At 30.8% G+C, this 19,647-nt stretch overlaps 1 protein-coding gene across 4 annotated transcripts in view; it reads left to right on the top strand.

Moving 5' to 3' along the window:
* Window positions 1–19,647, top strand: part of COL11A1 (collagen type XI alpha 1 chain) — a gene marked incomplete at both ends in the record, with an annotated part of 206,353 nt that overhangs the window by 65,088 nt on the left and 121,618 nt on the right. The window contains 10 exons of one of the 4 annotated variants that reach the window (XM_079696517.1): window positions 11–139; window positions 6,443–6,595; window positions 6,785–6,874; window positions 8,821–9,075; window positions 9,814–9,876; window positions 11,245–11,286; window positions 12,247–12,309; window positions 12,973–13,047; window positions 16,187–16,270; window positions 18,339–18,395. In XM_079696517.1, coding sequence (XP_079552643.1) covers window positions 11–139; window positions 6,443–6,595; window positions 6,785–6,874; window positions 8,821–9,075; window positions 9,814–9,876; window positions 11,245–11,286; window positions 12,247–12,309; window positions 12,973–13,047; window positions 16,187–16,270; window positions 18,339–18,395 — 1,011 coding nt within the window. Of the gene's footprint in view, window positions 1–10; window positions 140–6,061; window positions 6,179–6,442; window positions 6,596–6,784; window positions 6,875–8,820; window positions 9,076–9,813; window positions 9,877–11,244; window positions 11,287–12,246; window positions 12,310–12,972; window positions 13,048–16,186; window positions 16,271–18,338; window positions 18,396–19,647 lie in introns of all 4 variants that reach the window. The other 3 variants (XM_079696518.1, XM_079696519.1, XM_079696520.1) reach the window with 3 other exon arrangements.

Genomic DNA, 19,647 nt, shown 5'->3' with positions numbered 1-19,647 from the left:
TTCTTGGCAGGGGGACATCCAGCAGTTGTTGATCATAGGTGACCCCAAAGCAGCGTATGACTACTGTGAGCATTACAGTCCAGACTGTGATTCCTCAGCACCCAAGGCTGCTCAGGCTCAGGAACCCCAGATCGATGAGGTGAGGACCGTAAGGTCAAGGGCAAGTTTTCTCATTCCAATGTAAGGACATAGGTTTGCAGTTTTGAGGCTCACCTCCATTTATTCACTTTTAATTAAACTTTACCTTGTATTTATAGTGTTTTAATATTTTTAAGAATATGTGATTTGAAGATTTTGGTGTTTTTTTCCATCTTAAGTATTTTGTTACATAATTTCTTAAAAATACAGATACTTCACATATACTGCGTACAGGAACATTTTTTATTTGGGGGGAGATGAGAAAAAACGATAATTTCTCAAAGATATATTTTGTCCTTAGCTTTTCAGTAATTAAAACAGCCTCAAGACAAGGGTGACTATTTTCTGGTGTACTTGCCATATCCCCAGGCCTTTGGCAATTCATGCAGTTGAGAAAGGGACTTTAGTGCTATCTTAAAGTGTCAGGCTGTGTTGAATATTTAGAGGGATTTTTTTTTCCATTTCTGTAAGGCTATGCTAATTGATATGTAAGTTTTCTTTTTCTTGCCTAAGATTTGATACAGAGAGCAATGAAATGAAAAGCACTATGAACTGATTGCTGTAAATAAATATTCATATTCTTTGATTAATATTATGTCACTTTATTTGAAACTCGGGTGTGAAACCATTCTTCCAGGCTAGTTTTGCAAGAAAATTCACCATAATGAAATTTGAATCTATTCTCTCTCAGACCAAAAATAAGTACATTTAAGTTAGCCATAGCATTTTTGTCAGACTTGAATATCCCAAAAAAACAAAAAAATATAGTACAGTGTATGCTTTATGCAGATTTTTAGGTAAAATTCTTTAATGTGAATTTTCTGGAAATTAAAAAGCAAACATTGGAAGGAAATGAGTCTTTAGTTAGCAGCAAAACTATATTTTTATTTTTTTCTCAAGGTGAAGAGTTCTAAATTTTAGAAGGTGAGGGTGGAAGTTTAAAAACATCAAGACTGTCCTTATGTTTGAAAATAACTCAAATAGTTTTCTTCTTGACTATTAAAATACTATTAGATACCATCTTTTGAGTTCTACTATTTAGAATAGGTTAGGATCTTATCTCTTAATTTTAATTTACTGTTATTTCTGCATGCGAATTCAATTTGGATTTTACCGTTTAAGTGCTTGAAATATATTTTTTGGCATTACTTTCCTTTTTAAGGTATGATAGTGAATTCTGTTGCACTGATCTTTTCCATGACTTAATATTAATGTTTTTTCAAAACAGGATAAAGTCTTAAGAAGCTAACAGGAAAGAAAATATGAGGGAAAAAAGAGAAATTACTTGGATATTTGTGTTTGCTTCTTTCACAGTTCTCAAGTGCTTCATTCTTTTTATTACCTCATGATTTATTAAAACAGTCTGTGAATTCCAAGAAGATAGGTAAAATATCCATCAGGTTTTAGTGTTTTTATATCTTAGAGATTATGTGGTGATTCAATATTAAAATTTATAACATTTAGTATGGGTGTTCAAGATAGGTGAGATTTATTTTGCTCTTGTTTTAAGAAAGATAAGTCTTGTTCTTTTTAGTAACAGATATGGCTCTGATTTTTGGAAAAATGAAGGTATGCATTCTTATTATATCACCTTGAGGTGTTTTATTCCCATGTTTTAATGCTTGAGTTATTTTACATCAGGTAAGCAGAGTTATTTTAAAGCAAAATAATATTTTAAACCATTTTTGTCTTAAATTCATTTAAAAGTGGACTTTTCTTTTTTGACCTTAGTTGTTGATTCATAAATTTAACATTCTGTTGATAAATCGAACTTGTTTTTACTAGAAGCAACTGATAAGGAAAAGAGCATGCTGCTATAATAAAAGCTCCATGAAAATCTGGTTGGGTGAATCAATAATAGCACTTCTTACCGTTTCTATGTTGAGTATGTCACAATGAAAAGTTTGTTTGAGGAATCAGCTCTCACTTTTTCCCCCAGTACTAAATTACCTTGATACTTCAATAATAAGATAACTATTATATACTAGTATGAAAAACACCTGGTTAACAGAATTAGCAAGCCATCCTTATATTACTTTTGAACCATAGCCATTAATACATCATTATATTACAAATATGCATTTTAATAATTGTACTACAGATGTTTTACCTATACAAAATAGGAGTGCAATGTTACCAGTGAATAAAGAACATAAAGTGCAAAATAGAGCATCAAACATACATGTTGCACTTTATATTGCTTAATTTACAATTAATAAATTTGCAAAATTGCATATTTATTATTCTGATTTAGATTAATAAATATGTCAATTTATTTTATAAATTAACTCAAATGTGTTTTATTCAACTTGTGATTTTGTATAGTTCATATCCTCTAAATAACATATTTTAATTCATTGTTAAGATTACATTTTTTATGTGTTTGGCACAGTATCACACCATCATCATAGAGTGAAATGTAAAATGAAGATAGATTTAAACATAGTGATAATATCAAACTGTTATTCTATATGAACCTCCACAATACCATTTATATAGCAAAGTAACTAATATTAAAATTATGATGGTTTTGTATTAAACCATCGTGTTAAATTATCCTTATATCTTAATAAGAAATTAGATGTTAAATCTACATATGGTTCTTTCTTAATGTGCTACACAGACTACAATGCCCTTTATACACTAGGCAATTGATGTTCTTCTTTTTAAATATATATATAAAGGATGGTAAAAGAAGAAGCAAGGGAAAAACAATATTTTATAAAGAAATTTCTTACCTTAATGTTTTTTGCACTCAATATTTATCATACATTCTGGTTCTCAAAGACGTTCACGTATTATGCCACTATTTTTCTAACAAACTGAATAAGAACAGACTTGACATTTCTAGAAGAAGACCCTTTCTCCTCACATACTATAACTTATGCTAGGCAACTCACAGATCATAGGTGAAATCTTTCCATCACTGCACATCTTTTTGCATATATACATCTGATTGATTACAAGTAGTTCTCTCTTCTTTACCTGTCTTTGAGACACCCCCAAATTCCATAGTAAGAAGGGAGAATCATCTCCAAAAGTAGGTTGTAAAGCTTCGTGTAGACCAGCAAAATCCTAAGTATGTCAATACCCACCAGAAGGGGCATGTTGTTTAGATAAAGAAATAAGGAGAAGAGAAGCAGTGATTCTTTTCACTGACTCCTGAATGGCTCTAAGAAAAAGATGTGCTTTAGTGTCTAAGCAGGTAAGCATGTTACTGCCTTCATTATTCCACGACTACAGCTAGTCTGGTTGATCTCCATGTGGAAAAAGTTTAAATAGAGGAGAGAATTATGGAGGTTGGAAAAGGTTTCCTCGTATAAGGAAAAAAAATCTATGATATAAAGATAGTAAAGGTAATTGGCTGCTTTGAATACCAGGCTTCATTTAAGATGAATTTAAATTGTCCATTTTTACAGTCCTTCATGCCTTTATATATTGTCTTATGTTTTTACAATTCATTATAGATGCATATGATTCTGAAAAGTCTGCTTAATTTTAAAACTCTAAAGCATAAATTAGCCTGGCTAATCTTTTTTCATGTTTTAACTTCAAGCTGCCAGCTAGTAATTATATAAATGCACTATTTCTTATTCCAGCATGTGTGACTATAACTACGGAAAAAAATATTCATTAGACAATATTCAGTTTCCATTAATTATTTTAATATGTATCTAAATTCAGTATTTAATTGTTTTATTTAGTGAATGATGCTACTGATTAATACTTACTTTACCTTTCCTACAAAGAGTCGGCATTATATCTTGCTTGCAGAGTCATGAAGAAACACAAATGTTCAAAAAGTTATAAAAGAATTCTTCTATTTTAACAAATTCTACTCAAATTCTAATTAGAATGAAGATTTGTTGAAGTCTTTGAAATGTATATTCAATGATAATTAAACTATTACTGGATAGGTAAAATTATGAATCAATTTCAATTAATTTAATCAAATTGAAGTTTTGACAATCATAAACACTGAAAGTATGTCTATATATATCAATATGACCTTCAGCTGAGCCATCTAGAAAAGTTTCCTCTAGTGAGGGTATTTCATTAAGGGCCAGATATGCAATATTGCCAGGGGGTCAGTTTTGAACATGTCTCATTATATGTCTTTGTGAAATTTGAACTCATTTGCATTTCTGTATCTAATAGAGCTTTAAAATTAGAAGGCACAGTGATCACAGTTCTCTAAAAGACATGTGGTGAAGAGTTATTTTTCTGGCACATTAAAAGGGATCTTTTGTCAATTTTAAAATACCAAGAGAGGTCCAGTTGGGATATAATTAAAATGTTACCAAATATAATACTTAGGGAATTTCAAATAGATTGCTTTTAGCATATATATATATATGCTATATATATATATATATATATATATATGCTATATATATATATATATATACATATATATATATATACACATATATATATATACACACACACATAGGTATATATGTATATATACACACATAAATATGTATTATACATAATAAATATATGTATACATATATATAAATGTATATTATACATAATAAATATATATGTGTGTATATATTTAAATATATATATATATACCTATACATAAATATATATTATAAATAATATATAAATATATATAAGAGTTTTAGCTTGTTGAGTTTGCTGCTTAATATCTTTTGTTATATATGATCTTAATGGATTTACAGTTATTTTAATTAAAATCAATAATTAATATATGTTTCACAATACCTATGTTGGTGTTTAAAAATTAAAATTTTGATAGAAGTGTTTGGCTCTGAAGGTGAGCAAGCATGTTATTTTCCTCATCATTCAATATTAATGATTGTATTGCACACCCCTCTACTGAGAAACATACCTCTTTCTCCTAATTTTTTTTTAATACAGAATAATCTAGTATTCCATTTTTCAGTTTGAGTTACATTTACATGGTTTAAGGTATCTAAGTGTTATGCTCTTTTTTCAATAGAAAAAATGCAGTATTTGTAAAACTGAAATGTATTAATTATAAACAGATCTAATTTTGAATCTTTTAATGGTTCACAAGTATTCTGTGCTCATTTTGATCTTAAGTAAGTCTACAGCAAATTAGTTATTTCTGAATAAACTTTAGATTGTATTTTTACATCGGTTCCAGTATTCCAAATAAAATATAGACTTATTTCATGTTCCTCTGTTCCCTTTCATTCCTCTCCCCTTTCCATCTCATAATAGATATGAAAATTCTTTCATACTTGGGAAGACTACTCTCCATACTTTTATTATTTATTTATTTATTTATTTATTTATTTATTTTGTGGTACGCGGGCCTCTCACTGCTGTGGCCTCTCCCGTTGTGGAGCACAGGTTCCGGACGCGCAGGCTCAGAGGCCATGGCTCATGGGCCAGCCGCTCCGTGGCATGTGGGATCTTCCCGGACCGGGGCACGAACCCGTGTCCCCTGCATCGGCAGGCGGACTCTCAACCACTGCGCCACCAGGGAAGCCCCATACTTTTATTTTTAAACATGTAGTTTAATGGGAAAAAAATACCCATTGAAATTGCTGTAAGATAAAGGAGTCTTACGTAGCAATTTTTACAAATCAAAATTAATGTGACTATTTAACAACTATGTCCAAGTATGTAGTTGTTATGTTTGAATTAATATTCAACAATTAAAAGTTTGAATTAATATTCTAAACTTTTAATTTCCTCACAATCCTAACCACTATTCTGCTCTTAGAAAACCTGCTTTGTCACTATGTTATTATACTCTGTATAAGACAGTATTACTTCTTGTAACATGAAGTAATATTTAAATAGCAGTATTTCCTTGTCTCTTAACTTTTACTAGTAAAAGTTAAGAACATGATTACCACTTTGTTGATAGTATTACCTGCAACTAACAAAATTGCCTGATATTTTTTCCTTTGCGATGTAGTATGCACCTGAGGATATAATGGAATATGACTATGAGTATGGGGAAGCAGAATATAAAGAGGCTGAAAGTGTAACAGAGACTCCCACTGTAACTGAGGAGACAATAGCGCAAACTGAGGTAAAAGCAAAGTAGCGCCTTTGTGTATGGTGTCCTGCTGTTTGTCATCCTGTGGTTCCTTATGTCCACTTTTCCTCAAACTTATCATAAGCCTTTCATTCATCTGATTTCTATGACCTGATAACTGTGATTTTTATTTGACAGTAGCTGTCCTGAAGGAATGATGCCCGGTTTGCTTTGCTTATCCTTCCTTTCATCCATGCTCTTTATTTCCCTTTTCATTTTATTTATATTTTCCATCCCATCTTTCACCACATTTTACAGAAAAAGAAATTCAGTTTCAAAATGAAGACGAAGACAGTGGCCACTAACTCAAAGAAAAAGTCCAAAAAGTTTACACCCCCTAAATCTGAAAAATTTGCAACCGAGAAGAAGAAAAGTTATCAAGCAGCAGCAAAAGTCAAGCTAGGGGTAAAGGTAGCAAAGAAAAAGCAATCAAGATCTCTCCTAGATAAGCTGGAAGATCTCTGATGATGAGTCATTGTCCTAACCCAACTAGATAAATACTCATTTGGCTAATACGATACCCCAGTTAAATCATGATTTCCATAGATTTTGGATTACCTTACATTTTTACTAATTGCTTTTCTTTTGATTTACCATTAGGCAAATATTGTTGATTATTTTCAAGAATACAACTATGGAACAGAAAGTTACCAAACAGAAGCTCCTAGGCGTGTATCTGGACCAAATGAGGTAATGCTGATAGACAGTATTAAATTTTGAAAATGTGTAATATTTCTTGGTATATTTCACTCTGGAAGAATCTATAACCTCTGAAAAGTTTGACATTTTTATTCTTTCACTGAGGTAAGAGAAACAATAGAATTGGCTCACTATTACTAAAAACAGTTCATTTAAAATTAACGTCAATTCAGGTTTTGCATGACTCTTTGCTTCATGCAAATGCTAAATTGATCAAACTGAATTGGCTGCTATCATTTTCTTGATTCCTCCTGGAATTGAACAAGATTCTCAAAATGTTGTGATTAAGGGTATTCACAACATGACCCTTCTGTGAGGAGAATCCTCTAAAGTAACAACTGTATCATCAAATGATACAGTTAGAATTTACTCCATCTGACCAATAATCATGCATTTTTATGACAGAAATATTGTGAGAAAATATAGTCTTAGTTGGTTTTAGTAGCTATTTACATTTTCAAACTTAATTATGGTTAAAATATTATATCTTAACCTTTTCCAGTCCTTTCTATGAAAATGTTTAAGTACATACAGATACAAATAGAACAATCTTCCTGAATTTCATACTATGTATATATTCTGATTATGAAAAAATAAGTGTACAACTCAGTTTAACTGTTAAATTCCTGTCACACCTGGTATGAGGAATACCTGAATCATTTTAGTTATTAAAAATTTATATAACATGTGTCCCAGTGAGGCAAGTTAATTCCGTGGGACTTTACATGCAAACACATAATTTAGAATAATAACATTTTAGGGTAGGAACCAATTGCAAGTTTCATCTAGTCCAAAATAATCATTTTCCAAAAATGTTTATCTTGATTCAAGATGTTTATTTATATACCCAAATTCATTCATCTTTTCCTCAGATCTATGAACATAGTAATATTCTGATCCCAGTTGTTATGCACCCCCTCATGATAGTATATACTCATTGTTTAAGAATGCAAAAATATTATGGTTATTGGACATTTTATTTTAGTTAACAAACACTAAATTAACCATTTAGCCACGTTTTTCATTCACATGACTTTATGTAACACTACTTATTATTCAATATTGTTCTATCATCTAGATTCACTATGTTATAGTAAACAAGTTATTTATGAAATTCAAAAGTAGCAAGATAAATTATTTAATTTGAACCTCATCAAAACCATATGGCCCAAAATTACCTAATAAATATCATTCAGATTTATGTTATTAATGAGAATTATTTATGAAAAAAGGAAATTATACTAACTTTATTTTTCTATATCTCTGAGATAGTATTTTTGATGTAATTTTTACTTTTAAGTGAATAATCTCATACTCTTTATGAGACTACACAGTGATATATTCTATTGTATTAAATTCTGAAGACTATAATTTACATTTTATTTGCTGTAAAGAACTCTTTGGTGATATAATACTTCCCTACATTCTAGATACTCTGCATAAATATTGCAATGATAAATCTCAATATGGGCATTAATATTTTATTTTTCGAATTGAGAGTCAAACTTACATGGCTTTTCTGGTAGCAATTATATTTCATTATGAGGTTCTGTGAGATTTGAAAATTAAGCAAAGCTTTAACTATATATTTTCTATATACATATATATATTATTCAAGTCAAACTATAAAGTAAATATGAAATTGCATAACAAGTTTTTTCCAATGGAACAAGCAAATACACATGTTGAATCTATGTGAATATTTGCAGTTTATTGGCAAAAGTTCTTTGAAAGCAATATTTCCTTGTACATACCAATGTACAAAAATATTTCTTTCAATAATGCTGAAAGGCTGTCTTTCCCAGCTTTCAGACTTGCTTGAGTAGTATTCAGACCACTTCCTGTCACATTCCATCAAACTGTAATTGCAAATTCTTACCTTGCTTTACTAACAGTAAACTTCATGTTCTCCAATTCCTTGCGACTTAAATTAATAGCCAAATCCTGTTGAAGAAGTATTTACTGAAGAATATCTAACTGGAGAGGATTATGATTCCCAGAGGAAAAATTCTGAGGATATGCTATATGAAAACAAAGAAATAGACGGCAGGGACTCTGATCTTCTGGTAGATGGAGATTTAGGCGAATATGATTTTTATGAATATAAAGAATATGAAGATAAACCAACAAGCCCCACTAATGAAGAATTTGGTCCAGGTGTTCCAGCAGAAACAGATATCACAGAAACAAGTGTAAGTCAGTATTCTGCTCATTGTATGTCTTATTTCTGGAGTATTTTCATGTTCATCTTGATGTCTTTTCAGGTTTAAAAAGCAGGTTATGTTCTTATATAAATTATGAATATTTACCAATACTAGGTTACTTTGATGGCTTTTTCCTCATGGGGATCTTCAGCAGTTGTATCTCAGGCCACACTACTGGAGTCTTTATTTGAAAGAATAATCTTTAATAGAGTTGTATCCAAGTTTTCTTGGCATTGATAAGATTAAATTACAATCATTGTCATTCTGGGTAATAAGATTGTTTTCTAATTTTTAGACTGTTTTATTTATTTTTCTTTTCTGGTGATGCTCAGGAATGCACCATATTAATTATCATTTTATCATTATAATTATTATTATTTAACCTTTTCACACATTTCTTCCCTCCAACTCTATTTTATTGAATTTAATTTGATGACACTTTTTGCTTAGTACCTTGGGATAATAATGAGTTCAACAGATATCTTTATCTTTTTAAAATATGTCTTTAAGAAACAATTGTTCAATCTCATTCAAGATTTAGCATTAATGTTCATTGTGTTTCCCTTTGTATATTTTCAGTATTTAAAATTTTCATAGGTTTCTGTGTCAAAAAACACATTTTAATAGATTGTTTTAAATGCACTTAGAAGATTAAATGATCTTTTAAAAATACTTAAATGGCCTTATTTACTTAAAGACAGGCTGCTTGAATTTTTCACTCAACAGATAAATGGCCATGGTGCATACGGAGAAAAAGGACAGAAAGGAGAACCAGCAGTAGTTGAACCTGTAAGTACTGGTATGAATTCATTGTAATAGTACCATTGAAAATTCTAATGTCCAAATGTTTATAATGCCACAAGTAATGAGTTAGTAAGGCCAGTTCTGGCAAGTAGAATTTCAATAAACAAAAAAATATAGAGATACAGAATTTTGGGATTTGAAACTAGCCGACAATGTTTTAGTCTAATTCTCTCATTTTAAAACTAAGAAACCCAAGACCTAAAGCGTTCAAATGTTTGGTGGTTGAGATATGACCAGACTTTACCTCTTCTATTTTCCAGTCCAGTGATTTTCTCCTCTAATTTCTATAACTTAACATAATTAGAAATATATTATTTGACATAGTACTTATTTGTTTCATATTCAAATCACATCCTGTAATAATATGAAAACGTTCTTTTTAAAATTTGTTTCCTTTTCTTCCATTGGAAAAAATCTTCAAATCACTTCAAAAGTGACTTGAAGATTTATATTAATGTTACTACCACTCAAGATATTGGTAAGAAGCAAATTCTTACTGGAAGTCAATTTTACTGTTGTTCTCCCTAATCAGCAATCTGGGAGAAGTATTGCATTAGAACTAAAGGAAGTAGGTTTAACTATTTGCCTCAAGCTAATGAAAATCATTTCAGGAACTGCAAAGACATAAAATTTTTATAAAAGATGGAGGAGATAAAAATAAAAATGATGCATCTCTAAGAACATTGTTGTCTGTTTATTACTCCAAAATCTGCGAAAGCACGTCATATGCTCACCAAAGTCTTTAAAAATATTTTTTCAGAATAAATTTGTCCTTGTTATGAAAATTTACAACCAACTTTTTAAATGACAAGACAGTTTTCAGCAGTAGAATCATAAACTTTCCAGAATTGGGCTCTTATCCTGGAATAGTATTCTATTCTCTTGTCTTTTTAAGAACTTATACTTCTGTCCAGTTCTTTAACATGGACTTTTCTCCGCTTTCCCTGAGTTAAAGTGCTTAGGTGCCGCTTTCTTCCATCCTTTCATTCACACAGCAAATATTTATCAGGTTCTTGCTTTGTGCCCGGCATTATTCTGGGTACTAGGGAAAACTTGATTAAATGTCTTTGCCCTTTGGGGGAACACTTAGCATATTCTCTTTGTAATATTACTTATCTGAATATTTATTTCCTTGCTAATTAGTTCACAGATTTTCTCAGGACAGGGATTATGTCTTCTATCATTTTTAATTTCCTCCCTCCCCTGTGCAAAAATGCTTGTAATTGTTTTATATGTAGGAACAGATAATTTACCTTTTAAAATGAAATGATGTGGTGCTTTCTAAAAGCCAATTAGATAAGAGGTTAGGGGTTACATTGCCCTATTAACGACTCTATCTTTTTTTAACTGTAGGGCATGCTTATTGAAGGACCACCAGGGCCAGCAGGACCTGCGGTATGTAAATGTTTTAAGATTATTTTTGTCTTGATTTTTTAAATAATCAGATATAAGATTTCTATTACACTGTTGAATTTATAAATTTTAGACTAAGTTGAGTATTGAATTATAGAGGCAAATACTTGGTCAGAGGATGTGGTGGCCTTGAATCGCTTTCTGATTTGGCTATCCAAATGATATTCTTTTGAGAGTTATAAAATTAAATTTTGTTTTAAATATTTTTGTTGCTTAAATATCTCTGACTTTTCTAACCTCATCTTCAACTCTGTGACTGAAAGTTATAAAAGTAAAAAAAAGCCCTCTTTTTTTTTTTTTAAGAGGTATAGATATATCTCAAAGAAGAGAGCTGAGAATTCTAAGTGGACTGTAGCTGCCTTATCTGTACTTCTGAATGGAGTGACTATCAGCTTCCATTGTCATTTCCTAATAAGGCTAATGTTACTCATCAGGGTGTCTTTACTGTCAGGTAGTTGTACTGATCTGACTTTGTAAGAAATCCTCTTTCTTTTGTGGAATTAATTAAATTCTTGTCATGTGAAATAAATATATTATATTGATGCCTTTAAATACTTTTACCCATAAAGAATATAAGTGACTTCTACATTTCAACTTCACTGTCACATTTTTGCAGTCTAATTAAATGAGTATACCATTTCTTCAGTAAGAACTGGGAACAAACTTCCACCTCAGGGACTGTGCATTGGCAGAATTTCCTTTCCTGTTCTTCCTTGGAATGTCTGTCTCTACCCTGAGAGTAGCCTCATAGAGGAAGAGTTGAGCTAGCTACAAAGTGGTCCCTATATGTTCTCTTTTTATGGGAAGATAAATAGGGCAATTGTTTGGGAGAAGAGTGTTTATTTATGAATACGAGTTCTTCTTTGATTTTGGTAGGATGAATTTGCCTGAATACTAACAAAATCAGGAATCTAACTCAGATCGTGGTTTATTTCTCTGTAGGGACTTATGGGTCCTCCAGGTCTACAAGGCCCCACTGGACCCCCTGGTGACCCTGGCGATAGGGTAAGTGAAGGGACTCATAACAAAAGAATGCAACATAAATGAAAGGAATTAAAATATATTCTACATGTTTAACATATTATTCTCACTTGGATAACATATGAATTCAGTGTTGTGCAAAATTTTGTTTAACTTTTCTAACTATAATTTTAAAAGTGAGGTGAAAGAATGTGCATTTATCTATGTTATAATTAGTAAGAAAATTTTTTATTTTTAATCAATTTCCATTTTGATATGAACCCAAAACATTAGATTAAGTTCTTCCTTTTGAGTTCAGACATATTTACCAGGAACTCCCATGACTGTTTAGTTGAATACTGATAAAATGAATTAATAAGACTACATCCTAATTTGAAGATCACTTCCTGGGTCACATGGTGAAATCGACCATTTGCATTCAGTCTATTGAAACTCTTCTTGTAAAATCCCTTTTATTCTCCTTCCTTGAGTAGCCAATAAATTTGTGCATTATTTAAATTATATAAAACTACTGCAATGAAATACAATCCTCTCTAGGTATACTGACTAAAAGGAGATTAACCAAGGAGTAGAGGATAAACACAAAGTAGATAATGTAGACTTATGGTATTCAAAGTTATTCTGTTTCTAATACATTTAATTATTTTGTTTATTGATTAATTTTGATGATTTTATTTACTTCCCTAGGGCCCCCCAGGACGTCCTGGTCTACCAGGGGCTGATGGTTTACCTGGTCCTCCTGGTACCATGTTAGTGTTACCGGTATGTTCTTTATAGTTATAAAGATGACCCAATGTTTTGTCATCCTACTGCTGAAAAATATTGCTTAACCATGTTATAGATCAATCAAAAAACCATTGTATGAGGTAGAGATACTTGAAATGAAGCAGCCTTCAGAAATTGTGATAAATTTTGCTAAAACAAAATTCTGGTAAATATTTATTTCTGCAGTAGAACTAAGGCTTTAGTATTTCATTATATTTTTTGACAACAAATCTTAGAGGATTTTCTTAATATTTTTAATCATGTGCTTTATCCTGAGTCATATGAGTAACATGCATTTCATGTATTAACATAAAGTTAATATGCTATTTACTACCATATAGACACTAGCTAATACTTTTTAAATATGATATATCTATAGTGTTATTATTCATTGTCCAAAAATTATTTGTTTTACCTTAAGATTGCTTTTTAAAGTTGCCCAAAAGAATTAATATTGTTAAAATGGCCATATTACCCAAAGCAATCTACAGATTTAATGCAACCTTTATCAAATTAACCTTGACATTTTTCACAGAACTAGAACAAAAAATCCTAAAATGTATATGGAACCATAAAAGACCCAGAATTGCAAAATCAATCCTTAGGAAAAAGAACAAAGCTGGAGGCATAACCCTCCCAGACTTCAGACAATATTGCAAAGCCACGATAATCAAAGAAGCATGGTATTGGCACAAAAACAGACATATGGATCAATGGAACAGAGTAGAGAGCCCAGAAATAAACCCACACACCTATGGTCAATTAACCTTTGAAAAAGGAGGCAAGAATATATAATGGGGAAAAGATGATCTTTTTAGCAAGGGGTGTTGGGAAAGTTGGAGAGCCCCATGTAAATCAATGAAGTTAGAACACACCCTCACACCATACACAAAAATAAACTCAAAATGGCTTAAAGACTTAAATATAAGACACGACACCATAAAACTTCTAGAAGAGAACATAGGCAAAACATTCGTTGACATAAATCATAACAATGTTTTCTTGGGTCAGTCTTCCAAGGTAGTAGAAATAAAAGCAAAACTTAACAAATGGGACCTAATCAAGTTTATAAACTTTTGCACAGCAAAGGGAACCATAAACAAAACAAAAAGACAACCAACAGACTGGGAGAAAATACTTTCAAAAGCTTAAGTCAAGGGCTTAATTTCCAAAGTATACAAACATCTCATACAGCTCAGTAACAACAAAAACAAAAAAAGAAATCAAAAATGGGCAGAAGACCTAAATAAACATTTCTCCAAAGAAGACATAAAGATGGTCAATAGTCACAAGAAGAGAAGCTAAACATTGCTAATTATTAGAGAATTGTAAATCCAATCTACAATGAGATATCAACTCACGCCAGTCAGAATGGCCATCATTAAAATGACTACAAATAATAAATGCCAGAGAGGGTGTGGAGAAAAGGGAACCCTCCTACACTGTTAGTGGGAATGTAAATTGAGTCAACTACTATGGAAAACAGTATGGAGGTTCCTCAAAAAACTGAAAAATAGAGTTAACATATGATCCAGCATTCCCACTCCTGGGCATGTATCCACAGAATACTCAAATTTAAAAAGATACATGCAACCCAATGTTCATAGCAGCTCTATTTACAATAGCCAAGACATGGAAGCAACCTAAATGTCCAGTGACAGATGAATGGATGAAGAAGATGTGGCATATATATATATATATATATATATATATATATATATATATATAATGGGATACTATTCAGTCATTAAAAAGAATGAAATTATTATGTCATTTGCAGAAATATGGATAAAACTAGAGATTATCATACTGAGTGAAGTAAGTCAGACAGAAAAAGATAAATATCATATGATATCACTTATATGTGGAATATAAAATATGATACAAATGAACATATTTACAAAATAGAAACAGACTCACAGACTTAGAAAACAAATTTATGCTTACCAAAGGGCAAGGGAGGGGGGAGGGATAAATTAGGAGTTTAGGATTAGCAGATACAATCTACTAAATATAAAATAGATAAACAACAATGTCCCTCTGTATAGCACAGAGAACTGTATTCAATATCTTATAATAAACCATAATGGAAAAGAATATGAAAAAGAATATAATACACATATATTCAATATATATATATATATATATATATAATATATAATATATATTATATATATATATATAATATATAATATATATATATTTATATATATAATTGAATCACTTTGCTGTACATCAGAAACTAACACAACTTTGTAAATCAATTATACTTCAATAAAAAAATATTTAAAATAAACTTGCCCAAGTTCTTGTGGAAAAAATTGGTTTATTTGTTTAAATGTAATAAAGATTCAAGTAATAATAACATAGAGAAAAATTTATTCATGCTGCATTTTGAGTTAAAATTAAAAAGGAGGGCTTCCCTGGTGGCGCAGTGGTTGAGAGTCCGCCTGCCGATGCAGGGGATACGGGTTCGTGCCCCGGTCTGGGAAGATCCCACATGCCGCGGAGCAGCTAGGCCCGTGAGCCGTGGCCACTGAGCCTGCGCATCCGGAGCCTGTGCTCTGCAACGGGAGAGGCCACAACAGTGAGAGGCCCGTGTACCGCAAAAAAAAAATTAAAAAGTAGCTTTAGCATTTTTTAGAGGGATACAGAAAGGATCAGTTTCCTAGTATAATTACTTAAGAAAAGATAAGCAAACTGAATCTATCTCAAGGAAGATTTCCCCTGTGTTCACAGAGATTCCAGAAGTTTTGCTCAGCAAAATAGCAGTTGATCTATAACACTACCAAACTTAGTGCATTTAGAATTTTTACAAATGAGTGAGTAGAACGGGTAGCTTTTGTGCAGGTAAAGAGATGAATGATAGCTTATTCCAGAGTTCTCAAAAATTATGGAATTTAAAATTGTAAAGGAGTCTGTAGTCTCTTCTACAAGTGGTAAAGCATGGTCTAGAAAACTTCCATAATGGACAGAAAGAAAAACTTTTTAAAAATCTAGGTATCATGATTCATGTTGGACTTACCTTGGACTTTTGTAAAATCCCACCATTCTAAGTAAGTAGTTTTTAATCTAGTATTAAGGCACCTATTTGAGAAATTCTTATTTTGAGCTTCTGTATGTTATCTTTTCTTAGTTTCGTTATGGTGGCGATGGTGCCAAAGGACCAATCATCTCTCCTCAGGAAGCTCAGGCCCAGGCCATTCTTCAGCAGGCTCGGGTAAGAAAGGATCAACATGTAGTTCCATAAACTGATTGTGTACCAAATTATGCAAGAGAGAGAAAGTGTGTGTGTGTGTGTGTGTGTGTGTGTATCTGGAGGGTGCTACTATTATGAGCAAAATACTTCTGAATAGTATGTTGAAGTTAGATGGAGAAGATACTAAGATAATATCTATTTTTCCAATAGGAATATTTTCTTTAATTTAATATTTAATTTAAATGACTGACCCTTGCAGTATTGCCGTACATAATTCTGGCAAAAACATGCAGACCATAATACACAAATTTTCTAATTTTTTTCCAAAGAGTACTGATGGATTTATATGTATCACCCTTTATCTTTCACATCCAGTTTTCCCTGCTAAGGCATATATCAATGATCAATGAATAAAGTAAGAGGATAAAGTTTAAAATAATTTTTCCACCCAATCTTATAGATTATTCAAGATATCCCAAATAATCCAGAAAATTAAATTTCTTAGGCATTCTTGTGGAGGAAAGAAACCTTCAAATATATATTATAAGCTCGAATCACTGTAATCTATATTTTAAACCAAATACATTCAGTTCATATTTGTTTGTCAGCTAAAAGCTTACCACTATTTGTATACTTATATAATATAAAATTGTTTGTTTTTTAAGTTAGCTCCAGTTCAGTTAAACTATAGATAAGAAAATCAAAAGAATTGATCAGGAAAGTGTTGAAAGTCATATAATACTTTTATTCATAGTATAGTCTTTTTTTCTTTTCAAGGAAAAAGGAAATAAAGGGCTTATAGTTGGCATGGATATGGATACCTGCTTCCTAAGTGATATAAATCATGTTGGTGATAACTATCTATCACCATAAATTTATGAGTGCATAAATTATCTGAGAGTGTAAGTCTATTAATCTGAAAAGATGCCATTGTTTGGTTACATCATTTATAAAGACAATGAAAAATTTAAATATTTGTTTATTAGAACTTGGCATAATACAAATCTAAAAATACTTAAATTGATTTACTAATGATGCTACAACTTATAAATTTTATTACTTTGAACAGATTTTAGGTAATTATTTGAGCTTAAATAGTTTATTAGGCCATTGAATTCCTAATTTTATTAGTCCTTTTAACCTACTTGGAAATAGGTAGCAAGCATTATAATTCCAATTTTTCAGATATTTAATCTCAAGGATTAAGAAGTGTATTGTCAAAAATCTCATGGTGAGTCAGTAGTGAAATTTTGGAGATATTACTGTTTTCATCTCATGCACTTTTCTAATATGATTTTACATTATTTCTATTACAATATTATTTTTTATATCTGTTTTGGTAATCTAAATATTCATCTTTTGGAATCACTAATATTAAAAAATAGCACACCATACTAATTTAACATCTGTCAAATATTTATCCTTTTACTCTACTTGTTCCAGCTTTCCAAGTTCTAATTTCACATTTCTAATATTCAGTGTCAATAGTGCATGTAATCATTCTATCATGCCTATGATTCTACAAAATAAATGTATTTTTCTATAAAGCATTAAATTTGAGATTTGTTAAAATAACTGTATTATCTAAGCACTTTCTGATCAATTTTGCTTTTTACTATCTGGCTTGAATTGTCATAGTTTTTCCTAAAATACTGCTAGAAAACTTTCACTTAAAGCACTTCAAATTGTTCACATCTAAAAGTATTGTCAATGAGAATTGCACCTACATATTTAAGAGAAGCCTATGCAATATTCTGAATGCACTTTTGAGTAGAAAAATCATCAGATATTAAATTTCTTATTAGATGTTAAAATCTATTTTAACTTTTATCATTGTATAAATCATAATATATATGGTACAAGATTATATATAAGTCACAACAGCTTAAAAAATGTCTGATACTTATTACGTCAATTTGTCATTCTAAAAACTTGTGATTCTTCAGTAATCAGGCACTCTTTCTACTATGTAGCTATTATACCTCTGTTGATGAGCTGCTACTTAAGGGTAAATTGTGCAAATGAATATTGTGGTTTAATATGCTCATACAGGGAGGCATTCCTGAATTTGCTATATTTTATTTTCTAGATTGCTCTGAGAGGTCCACCTGGCCCAATGGGTCTAACTGGAAGACCGGGTGCTGTGGTAGGTTACCCAAAAAGATAATATATGTTTAAATTCCTGTATTAGTAGTTCCTTGTGCAACTTTGGCCAGGCAGTTTTCATATCTCTGGCTGGTGAAAGTAGGGTAAATATACCGACTTATACTTGGATTTGGTTTCCATTTAAGAAATCTCTCTGAATTCAGTCCTCAGTAAATTTTAATGAAAAAGTTACAATGGAAAATTCTCAAATCAAATAAATACAGTGAAAAATATAATTGAATCACATATCCAATTATTAACTTTTCAAACTATAATTTATTTGCATAATAGTTTGAGTTGTTGAAGTTCAAGTGTACAGTAGGTTCTTGAGATTTAATTTTATGTTAAACAGAATTTATTAAAAAAAGAAAAAAATATTTGAGGCCAATGAAAAATTTTCCATAATCTTAGGAGAAAGCAGGAGACTTGGCTTAAACTTTAAGTTGCCTCTAGTATTCCATGAACTGCTTCAGATATTAGAGAAATTATTTTGTCTTTTAGAGAGTCTTGGAAAATAAGTGTTTTATTTTCCTTACAAGGTTACTGACAAGCTAATATTCTATATATTTTAAAAAATATTTTGAAACTTACCAAATGCTAAGCAGTGTAGCAATTCACACACACACAAACAAAGATTCTTTTTAAATCATACTTTTTTCTTAAGGGAAAAGAACATTGTAGAATTCCAACCTGAGTTCTCATTTTAAATTAATGGAATAATTTCTATTTTAAGTATTTTTTTGATATAAAAAGCTGTAGTATACCTTCAATATGATCTTATATGCTCCCAATGTTTTATTGAAATAATGGTATTTATAGAAATTATTACTCTGAACATTAAAAGTTTATCTTTGGTTTACTTAGTAGACACAGAAAAATGATTTTATTCAAATTTGAATCAAGTAAATAGTTTTCTAATTATTTAATCTGTTTTACTGATCTTATTAGGAGGAAAAATAGTTTTCTTCATGTAGTTTATTCAAGAGTTTGTTATCTACTTTTCCATAAATTTATGGTTCTCTTCAGTCTTGAAATTTTATAACATTTCATATATCTTGGAGGGCTTTACACTCAATCATATGAGCTCATGTGGAACATGTGTTCTGGCAATATGTTCCACATAATTTAAATTATACACATTTTAAATGCATTATTATGTATTTATCATGTAGTTTTACTCTTCTGCCTTTCAAAATATAATAGGGAAGATGAAAGATTCCATGTCATTTAATAAAGGAAGAAATAGAGTTAAT

Source organism: Hyperoodon ampullatus (assembly GCF_949752795.1).
Source record: "Hyperoodon ampullatus genome assembly, chromosome: 2".
Lineage (NCBI taxonomy): Eukaryota > Metazoa > Chordata > Mammalia > Artiodactyla > Ziphiidae > Hyperoodon > Hyperoodon ampullatus.
Note: the sequence above shows the minus strand (reverse complement) of the source record. Positions and strands in the feature narration are given on the sequence as shown.